The sequence below is a fragment of the Rhea pennata genome, chromosome 28 (assembly GCF_028389875.1).
Source record: "Rhea pennata isolate bPtePen1 chromosome 28, bPtePen1.pri, whole genome shotgun sequence".
In the NCBI taxonomy this organism is placed as follows: Eukaryota; Metazoa; Chordata; class Aves; order Rheiformes; family Rheidae; genus Rhea; species Rhea pennata.
The window spans coordinates 1,227,211-1,238,105 of NC_084690.1; the positions used below are offsets into that span (position 1 = coordinate 1,227,211).

At 44.3% G+C, this 10,895-nt stretch overlaps 1 protein-coding gene across 1 annotated transcript in view; it reads left to right on the forward strand.

Annotated features, from left to right (window-relative positions):
• ANTXR1 (ANTXR cell adhesion molecule 1) overlaps window positions 1-8,071 on the forward strand; it is a 101,266-nt gene extending 93,195 nt beyond the window's left edge. The window contains exon 18 of the mRNA XM_062596852.1: window positions 3,778-8,071. Coding sequence (XP_062452836.1) covers window positions 3,778-4,050 — 273 coding nt within the window. The 3' untranslated portion in view covers window positions 4,051-8,071. The remainder of the gene's footprint in view (window positions 1-3,777) is intronic.
• The last annotated feature ends 2,824 nt before the right edge of the window (window positions 8,072-10,895 follow it).

Genomic DNA, 10,895 nt, shown 5'->3' on the forward strand with positions numbered 1-10,895 from the left:
ACTTGAATGGATAGGTGATTGGCCAGCCAACTTGATCTTCATCCAGACAGTTTTCCAGATAAAACAGCACTGAACTGAGGAGTAGGTCAATGATGCTGATGTTTTATTTTTCTATTGGAGTTATATGGTACAAAGTCCAGCTGTGAATCAGGGCCCCCTTCTGGTAAATGCAGGTGGGAAAACACATCTCTTGCCATGCAGTTCAGAGAAAGCTGGTCTTCGGTGCTCTGAGATTACTTGTCTGTGGTCACAATCTGGCTAGTGCAACCTCTGTAGTTCTGTGTCAGTTATCAGATTGCTAGATACAAGATGAAATCCGTTTTTAACATCCAACTTTTTGGTTCAAGTAGTTCTCTTCCCCATGAGTCTGCTTTGCATTTGTACCCAGACCACTACTAAAACATTTTCTATCTGTCCTGTGCAATGGTATAGTATTTTTTTCCCCTGGATTTCTTCTTGTCATTCAGTCTGACAATCCCTTCCCTCAGAGATGTTGGCTTCTCCATCTCCTCTGAGGCAGTGTAGCTGCCAAAGTCCATTCTGGAGTGAAAACTCCTATCTGGCATTCTCCCTGCAGCTGCATGGGTGAGGGAAATGTCAAGCAATGAAACGCAAGAAGAATTCCCTTGGTCTGTCAGTTCACATGAAATGAGGAAGAATCCTGAACTGTGTATCTGCCCTTCGCACACGTAGGATGCCCTGCAGGATTACCCCTCGCACAGTAGTAGAAAGCGTGACCTAACAGGTCACAGTCAATTTGCTGCAGAGCAGCCAACCCAGGCAAGAAAGGAAAGGGGAGGAGACGGGAAATTGTGTGCTAGTGCTGAGGTAAAGGCCCCCTCTTTATCCTTCTGAAGGGAAAAGAGGATTGAACTCTAAAGTAATACCACTGTAATGCATATTGGAATGAGGAAGGGATGTCTGGTGAGTACCGCTGCGTGCTGTGCTGGTGCAGGGTTGAGTCTGGCTTTCGTGTCTGCGCTCCCCATGCTGGCTGTTCTCTCACCTGCATCTCCCCTGCTCACGCTCAGAACTGCGGTCTGACTCGATTCAAGCCAGATGGCACGCCCAACAAGTCTGTGTCAAACCATGGTTATCAAGGACAGTGGAGACATTTGAGAAAAGAGCTCTCCGATTTCAAAGCGACCCTAGTACTCGTGAAGAAGCGTTATCATTAGTCACAGATACGAGTAGTAGTTCTTAGATGCAGAATCACTGGGTGGTAGCTGACCACAAAAACTAGTGTAAAGCACAGTGCAGCTCTTGGTATGAGGTACTAGCACTTTCACGTGATAATGGTGTTCCTGATTTATCCAAGCCAATTTTCTTCAACAAGAAGTCAAATCTTTGCCGGGGAAGTCAAACCGTGCGCAAGATGTAATATCTTATCATTTGGGGCCATCCTTTGGGTATCACCAGAAGTACTACATGCCTGTTAGTCTGCAAGCCCTGCCCCGGCCCCAAACCCAAGGATTTCTGAGCCTCACTGCATCCTCTTGAATGCTTTTTGGGCAGTGATGCGTTCCATTTGGATCAACGGCACCATAACCTCACCCCTGGAGCATCCAGACAGAGTATCTCTCCACACAAAAACAATTGCAACTTTTTGTTCTCTGGCTGACATTTCTGGACTGCTGCTTTTTGTTCAGGTTTATTTTATTTTCAACATAAATAAAGAAAACAAAACCAGTGCAAGCAATAGTCTGAAGCTACTAAAGTTGCATTGCAGGAGATATGGAACTAGAACAAGGAAAACATTCTTATGGGGCTTTTTTCTGAGTAAAATTGGTTAATCTTCAGTTCAGACTTCTACTCACTCAGCAGGGTTATCCCACCCTGTTTACTTAAAATCACAGCAAAGTGCATTAAAACACTGTTAAAGCAGAGACAGCAGCCTACAGAGAGGAAACAGAACTACGGACTCTGAGTTGAGATGGCTGTGTGCTTATCTGAGGCTTTTCTCTGACTGATCATATGGTGCCCCCTTGTTGGCCAGCATCAGAGGTGCCGGGATGCTGCAGAGGGAGAACAGTGTTTCTGGCAGGGCTGTTGCTCAGTCTTCCACTTCCCTTTGTGTGAACATGTTGTCCTGGGCAAAAGATGCCGAACATGACCCCACTGCACAAACGCTAATGGTAACAGACAGTACAGGGCAGTGGCTAACCCTGTCCTCCCTTTCTCCCTCCATGTGTGGTCACGCTGTAAGGACAACTGTTAACTGAGAGGCATTAAACCTCAGGGAGGGGCATTACCGTAGGCATATTCGTGCCGGTTACTTGGGTCTCTGCTCTGCCCCAGAGATCCATTGCTCAAGGAGAACCTGAGTTGAAGCCAAGGGTTCTTCCTGCTGGCAGAAGACCAAGGCTGAGCCGTGCTGAGGAGAATGTCCAACACTCGGAGCAGCCTTGAGGTGATGCTGTCAGGGTTCAAGGTGCTGCAAATTCCTTGTTTCCCTTAAATGACCTTTGCTTGCACATGACAGCCTGCACTCAGCTGCAGGCTGCTCTGCATACTTCATTGCTTCGGTGAGGAATCCGCTTTCCTCTACTGAGAGGCTAAGGCTCAGACAGATGTTTCTTCGTATCCACAGAGCATGATGATATAATTGGCAGAGCCCTTGGAGAGGAGCCATCTGTATTTCTTTAGGGGTCAGCCCCTTCCACGCCAGCTTTTCTCATCCTTGCAAAAACCTTCCCCTTCTGCCTTTGTACCAATGTCTCCCTCCCTTCACTGTCAGTTCCTCTTCTGCAGAGCGCTTGTCCATAGACTGGGTACAGCAGGGACATGATGCAGAGCACTGCAAAGGATTCAGAACTGCTCATCTTGTTGCCCCAGCAGATCTCATCCAGTCTGTATGGGCTCAACAGTCTTTTTGGCATTTTTTCACCAGGAAAAACATTTACTTTGGGAGAGGAAAGAGGAAAACAGAAAATAAGCTCACACTCACAAATTCAAAGGCAAACTAGGGACTCAGAAATCCTCTAGTGCCTTTTTGGATGATTTCATATCTAAAAGAATGAGTCCATAATACAATAATGCTGATTCTGACATTTAAGTATTTACAGTGGGATCTTTTGCAGGTGGAACTTAGGAGGAAGGAAAAAAAAAAGAGCAGTTCAGGGGGCAAAGGTTTTGTTTAAAAATGTAAAACAAACCGTAGCTTAGCACCATTCCCACAGAAGAGCAAGAAAAGCAGTTTATTGGCTTCACATGAGTGCTAGAATATCAAGACAGCGTAATGAAGAATGAAAGTATCTCAGGAAAAAAATCTGAGCGAGTGACTGCTTTAGTGAAATGAATCTTCCTTCCTGCCTGGTTGGTAAATGATTAGAAATTGAACACAAAAGCTGTATGCTTGAAGGAGAGACCCCAAAGCTGCAAACTCCAGATAGGGGCAGCTGTAGAGGCAGGGACCATGGGTTGTGCACTGGTTCAGAAGCCAGTGTGGAAGAACAGGGATGGCTCTTGCAACTGCAGTATGACTTGAAGTACTTTGTGCTCTGCAGAAAGTTCCTGGAGTGAGGAGACAGCACAAAAGGATTGCACCCTTCTTCACTGCAAAAGCTGTCATTAGCATTTAATTTTTACCTCTTAGTTGCCAAAACAGGACTTGTACTTAAGAGTGTCCGTCTTAGGGAACGAGAGGCGACACGGCAGCATGCCCAGGAATATAAAAGCTGACATCAGCTTTGCACACGGCCGGGAAGGTGTATCCGCTGCGGTGCCATTGCGCCAGTCAGTAACCTTGCTTTTCCACTTTTTCCTCTTTTGTTTTAGGGCCGTTGCATCAATTTCACCAGAGTGAAGAACACAGAGGCCCCACCTAAATATCCACTCAACAATGCCTACCCTGCATCATGTCCACCTCCAGCACCCATCTACAACCCCCCGCCCCCAGCCCCAATCTACACCCCGCCTCCACCCAGCTCACCCACACCCCCCACCCCATCCCCATCTTCCACGCTCCCGCCGCTCCCCCCGCCCCCCCAAGCGCCACCTCCCAACCGGGCCCCCCCTCCGTCCCGGCCCCCGCCTCGCCCAGCTGTCTAGGGTCAGCCTTGCTCCCGTCTCTCCCAGAAGTGTTCCGAAGGCTTTTTCAGCAGTACTGTATGACATCCATCTTTGTGGGGAGGGGGCGGCGGGCGGTTGGAAGAAGCCGGACTGTTTTTGAAATGGGTGATAACAGAACGGACCACTTTGTAGTCGTCTTTCTCCTTCTGTTTTCTTCTTTTTTTTAATCCTTTGTGCATCAGTGCCACCAAAATATCAAAGCAAAAAAAAAATCCAAAAGACTCCAAGAACAGGGCAAATAACTGAAGTTCCTTTCAGCATTTCATTCTTGTCCCTGCCACTTCACAGTGCCTTACCATGGTGAGACTGAAAAAATGAATGAATAACTAGGGTAAGCTCTCAGGAAAAGCAATCTCCCCCCACCAAGGGAGGACAGTAAAAGACTCTTGCAGGAGCAGACATCCCAACTAGCTACTTGGAGATGATTGCACAGACGTCGTGGTTCAAGACTCAAGGTACGACAGAAAGCCAGTCATGTCTCACTCACATGCCAGCTGCCAGGCAAATAATAGCAACAGCAGGTCTGCAAGTGTAAAAACACTTTTAGATCCAGAAAGAATTGATGACAAGCTGCTGTTGCCGTGGACCATGTGTTGGAGAAGGGAAGTTAGTATCACCTTGGAGCATCCAGGAATGAGAAGGGGTAGGTCTCTGGTGTCTGGATTTGCGTATGTTAGTATATGGAAGTGCAGGTGAATGAAAATGGAGTGCCACTAGGAAAATGAATCACATGGAAAAGTAAACCAGTCAGTGTGTCCCCGAGGCTTTGACTCCATCCCTGAGGACAAGCAATAATTCACAGCAGGTCAGCCTTCAGTGCTCCCAATGGGACAGAAGAGTACACAAAAATTGAGCAAAGGAATCTGGGGAAAGTATGGTTGACAGAAGCATTTTGCATTTAGTTGAGACTAATTTTTGTCCATCTAATTAATCGCTCTACTGAGTTCAGCAGTGTAATTTAATGCTGTTTTCCATTTAAAAGGAAAGTTTCTGAATATAAACAAGTGGTTGGGTATACTGATTTATTTAAATCCAGTCTTCTTGGGCTTCTTGTTATTGTCAGTTTGAAATTATTACCACTGATGCATTTCTGTTTTTCTGTAAATTACATTCTTTTGCCCTAAAAATGTTTCCACATGGATTTTTGTTTTCCTTTTCTCAATAAGTAGTGGATGCCTTCCAAACTCACAGTGAAGACAAGCCAGTGTGCTTACTCTTGTCAGCTCTCAACAACATCACTTTTATTAGCAATTGTTGATGAAGGCAAAAATCACACACACGCAAGATGGGAATCAGTCTTCCAAGAAATGCACTGGCTGCATTTCTGCATGCTTTCTCCACCTTAATGGATCCCCACCATATTCCAGAATACTGTGTATGCACATGTTTTAACCTATAGCAAACTTTCTGAGCACCTGCCTTTGCAGCACAGTGCTAGAAATAGGTGAGATCATTCAGCACTTCAGCCAAGCCTCTGGCTCCCTAGTTTACTGTCAGGATCAGTTCTCACAAAATGACTCTCGGTGGAAATTACAAAGTCATAAAGGTAAACCGTCTTTGTAGCTGCAGTTCTATGAATATCTAAGGGTTTTCATGCTCATATAATTTTCTACCAGATAAAGAAATGCTTTGCAGGTAAGTGCTGTTGGAAATACTAATTCTCGCTTTTCTAACCACCAAAAAAAAAAAAAAAAAAAAAAAAACAACTCAAAAAGGAAAAAGAACAGACCAGTTAAAGACTCAATGAAGACTTGGCCTGGGGTCCTTTTGGTAAGGACATTTGTGAATGAACCTGTACCAGGAGACTCAGAGTCAATCTGACTGATCCACCAATCTCACCCACAGTACGGAGATATGAGATGATACAGCAATTACGGCAGATCTGAAGACTCATTCTACAGTCAAGTGCTGGCTCTTCTGCAAAAAAGCTGAATAATTTACCCACGTGACTGTTTTGTCTGCAGGCAGCACAGAGCAGTCCCCAGTTAGGAGCAAAACCAATAGTTTTAATATTCATTAAGTCAGATAGTATCAGCTACAGGCCATGGTTAGTTCAACAAGATGACTTTGTGATGGTCAGGTGGGACTGGGAAACTCTCAACACCCTGACACAAGTTTGACTGGACTCTCTCTTATGACGGATAGGATCTAGTTAAATAGTTGTTGATTTGGTATGATGATGAAAGATTAAAAACTGGGTATACTGTAGTGCAAGATCAATTGATATTTCTCCTAGCAGATCGTCAATATTTCAAAAAAGCTTGGAAAGGAAATTGATTTTCAGCAATATGGCATTGAGGTTTTTTGTGTTTTTGTGTGTCAGTTAACCAGTAAACCTAAACCTACTGCTGGGGGAAAAATAAAAGCATTGTGTACTCCGTGATTAAAGCTAACTTGTTGCGGATTTGTATACAAACTTTCATTCTGTTCCCTAAATTAAGGGGGAAGAAACCCTAACAGTACAAAGGAAGCAAAAGAAAACCTAGATCAGTAGAAAAAAATAGTGATTATAAAATACCCTCATCGAGTATATGAATAAAAAACAAGCTCCAAATTTTTTGTTGTACATATTGTTATTGCATGCTTACCATATGTTAGATGGAAGCATTTCCTATCCAGTGTGGATAAAAGAACATTTTTCAAGTTGTAGTAAATTATTATAAAGCCAATGATATTTCATGGCATGTTATTGTATCAAGCTGTGCTTGTTGTATTTTTTCTTTATGGTTGTATTGCTTTTTTATAAATGTACAAATATTTCCTATAGTGACGAATACCTATTTTACATAGCATTAATTGGAGCACTAGAACTGTAAGCTATATGCGCCCTTGATCCATACGCAAGGTGTTCTGCACACCAATCCGGGTGAGATATGGCCGGAGTGCAGCAGGGACAGACTGTTCCTGCTTACAAATGGGGTGACGAGCTGGACACAGAAGCACGCTGCTGTCAGTGAATCAGTTTTGCTAGACCCTGACTAACATTCTCAGAAAACACAGAGCACGTGTTTGGAGACACACTTCGTATCTGATCTTGTAGTTAGAATCGACCTAAGTGTGCCTGCTAAATTAGCATCCTCAAAGGTATTGCAAGTGCTTTTTTATAAAAACTATACTCTTTTCTTATGCCAGTCCCTGAAGACTAACTTACAAACCTGACTTCAGCCAACCAAGAGCAAAAATTTGGGCACAAATTTAAATCAGCTTCCCCTGACATTTAATGCTATGTAAATGAGGTTGAATTAGCTGGTGTACTGTATACTGACATATGGTACCCTATGTATTCTCTGTCTATAGATCATTCCTAGAAACACATTACACAGGCCATCAGTCCACACTAGCCAATTTTAAGTAAATGTTCATTGTAGATCAAAAGGAGTTGAGTGGCACTACATCTGCTGTGCAATTCCAAAAGACTTCATCAGGTCCCACTGTTCACTAATTGCACATGCTCATATATAGCATTGGTCTAAACAGCAACAAACAGATGTCTGATGACATTAAATAAAGAGTTATGTTTTATTTGCTCTAAATAGGTCACTTACTATTCCTGTTGTTCTTAATTCATGCAAAACTCTGTCAGTGTTCAAAGGACTAAGCAATTGCATTTGACAAGGATTCAGTTTTTTGAAGGATTCTGTATTTTGAAGCATTCACCCACATGAACCTTGGTAGTCTTCAGAATTCTCTCTCTGCTCCTAGGTGTGTTAAGGCTTCTTCTGTCACTGTTTATTTTGGGAAGGCCGGGGAACGTCTGCTTTCTGAGAGCTCTGGCAAGGTTTGAGGGTAACTAGTTAGTAACATTGCCTTAAACGTGGTGCTGATGCAGCAAAGGAAAAGAAACAAGCCTCCTGTTTCAACATCAAATTAAGTTTTGTCAGTTCATCCAGTGCTATGCAAAGATGTTTTACTCCCTCTGTTTGTTGCATGTGTCATTTGTTAAATTCAGTCGTTATTCTTGCTGACCTTGATGTTATTATTAAAGAACTACACAAATTTATGCTGGGCTCCAAAAGATTCATTGACTAGGTAAGGGGAACAGAGCAGGAGACTGGAGGATCCTGGTCAACAAGTTTTCTCATAAAACTGGCTTTCCATCACCTTGGAGAATTAATGCTTGGTGATTTCCTTCCTGACAGACCAGAGCGCTTGTATCCGACACAAAAGCATTCAGAGAGGACATAGCCTAAACAACCTGCTCTTCTGCTGACATCTGCAGCCTCGCCTTCCAAATACAGAGTAACTTTTCATTTCAAGCAGCTCAGCTCAGCAACCTTTAACACAGGTGACTTTTAACAAAGGCAGTTCCTTCATACAAAGTCTACAAGAAATAACTAAGCGTGTTTCCACCCACACTTGCTGATAGTCCTTCTTTCTTCCTTCCTGCATAACCATCATTAACCCATCTGGATTTTGATATGGTTGGAATATTTCATTCCACAAAGAAGATTAACACAGCACAAAGAAATTCAGTGTCATCACCCTGCCTTGTTTCAGCAAAGCATGTAAGCCCAGGCATTTTTGCCTCCTCGGAAAATGTGAGGTAGCAATTTCCACAGCAGGTCTAGGCTTAGTCAGGGATCCTTTTGTTTTTGTTTTTTAAACGAAACCTGTATACCTAGCAGATGCAAAGGAGGAAGCAACACTACTCAGCGAGTGCTGCTCTCTGACTCTGACAAGAACTGCTTATTTATGGAGACTATCAAGAAAATCCATAGTTACTCTTCTCAAAAGAGGACAGCTAAAAAAAAAATAATAAGGAATGTTAAACTGTAGCCCAGATTCAGAAAAGGGGGTGCAAACCTGCCCAGTCTTAGTGATAGCTCCACGTTTTTCAGGGCATGTATTTGCACAGAAATGGCTGTGCAGCTGAACTGCATACAAAATCCCGTTGTTACATTGAGCAAGAAAAATGAAAAACATTATAGAAAGAGGCAGGCAGGCTTGTTTGCGCTTTCAGGCAACTACCACCCCGACTACCTCAGGAAACCACCTGCTTCCTGAGCCTGATCCTCAGTCCAGAAAGCACATGCTACTGGCCATTTCAGCAGTCTGCATCCCTGTGCCTTCTTGGGGGCACGTTTGCCCCCAAGACAGGACACTTTTGGAGCCAAGCTACCACAGAGCAAGGAGAGGTGCACACAAGGCCTTTTTGTAGCCCAGAGCAGGAGGCAGCATGTGGCCACCCCCTGGTCTTGGGCTTGCTCCTAATTAGCCACCTGCGTCCCTCAATGAGCCCCACCTGGAGTGGAGCTGGGCCCTGGGCAGTGGCCCCTGAGGGAGAGAGTGGGTGGCTTTGGGCCTGCATGAGGTGGTTTTGGAATTGTATAGTGGTGCACACACTGCTCTAGGATCCACAGCCTATCCACAAGTGGAGAAGGAAAGATCAGGACTATGCCTTCAGCAGCTGGAAGGAGCCAAAATGGTGAGTCCTGGCTGGGCTGCTCCAGCAACTTCTTTTCTTCTCTTGTTGAGGCTGCCAGGGAAAGGGGCTGCTTTCACCAGGGCTTTGCAGCTCCGGGCTGGAGGCTGTACCAGGGTGTGCAGTCAAACACCTCCAGTGGTGGGTTGACTCCGCAGGGTCACAGCAGGGCTGATGCCCAACAAGCAGTGGGGAATGCTTTCTTTGCCCCCTGGGCTGGTGAGCTAACTGATTTTATCTTAGCCAAGGGAGGTGAAGAGAGCAGCCCCCTTCCTGAACAGCAGTTGTGTTTATGCTGGGGGGGGCAGGGGGAGGAGGGTCTGCTCACAGGGACTTTCCTTACAGATGAACCCTGGTTATTCCTCTAGAAGCTTATCTGGCTTTGGGCAACCGAGGAGTTCCTTATTAGGCTGGAAAGGAAATTTGGGGGTTTTCTAATTCTGGCAGAGAAAGCCTCTTCTGAGTCATAGATGGGGCTTTTGTAAAGGGTTTGGTGGAAATACCAGTGAGACTTGAGCATAATCTGATCCTCTTTTTGTTGGTGTTGCTGGATAGAGTAACACAGTCTTTCTTTAAAGAGATAGTTCTAAAAAGCTGGAAAATAACATGAGCAATTGAATAAATTGTTTTGGGCATGGGGAGTGGCTGAAATTCTGTAGCATGCTGCTGGAATAAGCTGCTGCTACTTCTTAAGATTATTTAAGTATTTTTTAATATTTAAATGCTTTCAAAGGTTCTTCTTGCTATCAGGAGAAGGCAGAATATTTTTGAAACTCCAGATTGCCAGGGAATGTGTTTTCTGACGCCACTATGCCTGTAGAGATGTTGCTTAAAGGTGCATGTCCCTGATCATAGAAGAATTGTCCCCTGTGTCGGGGGTATTTTCCCCACTGATGCCATGGGTGGCCTGGAGCTGTAATCCAGGCTGTGCTACCTTTAGCTGTGAGCTGATACCATCTCATGAGCTAACTATGCTGCAGCCTGAGCAGGAATTTTCCTAGTTCTTCATAGACATTAAATCCTGGGGCCTGTCCCAGAGCTGGAGGAATTAATAGGGCTGGAGAAAATATAGCATGCTAAAATACCATGGCAAGTGGAAAACTGAACTTAGTACATGAGGTAACTTTTACTCGCAAGAAAGCTGTGGACTTGTATGTTCTACTTTCCATTCCCATTTAAAATCTTTCCTGGCATAGCCTTGAAGTGTGCTGCTGTATATCTTTGAGTGTGTATGCCTTTAGCTGCTTACAAAAGATGCTCAGTTTTTGTGCTTATTTATTCTCGTGTTTTCGCTCTTGTGGTCTTTCTGTACATCCAAGCCCCACTAGTAGAAGATTGGGAATGGAGGTGTCAGGAACTGTTTTCTAACCATTTTAGTTCTTACTCAATGGCAATTCCCTGG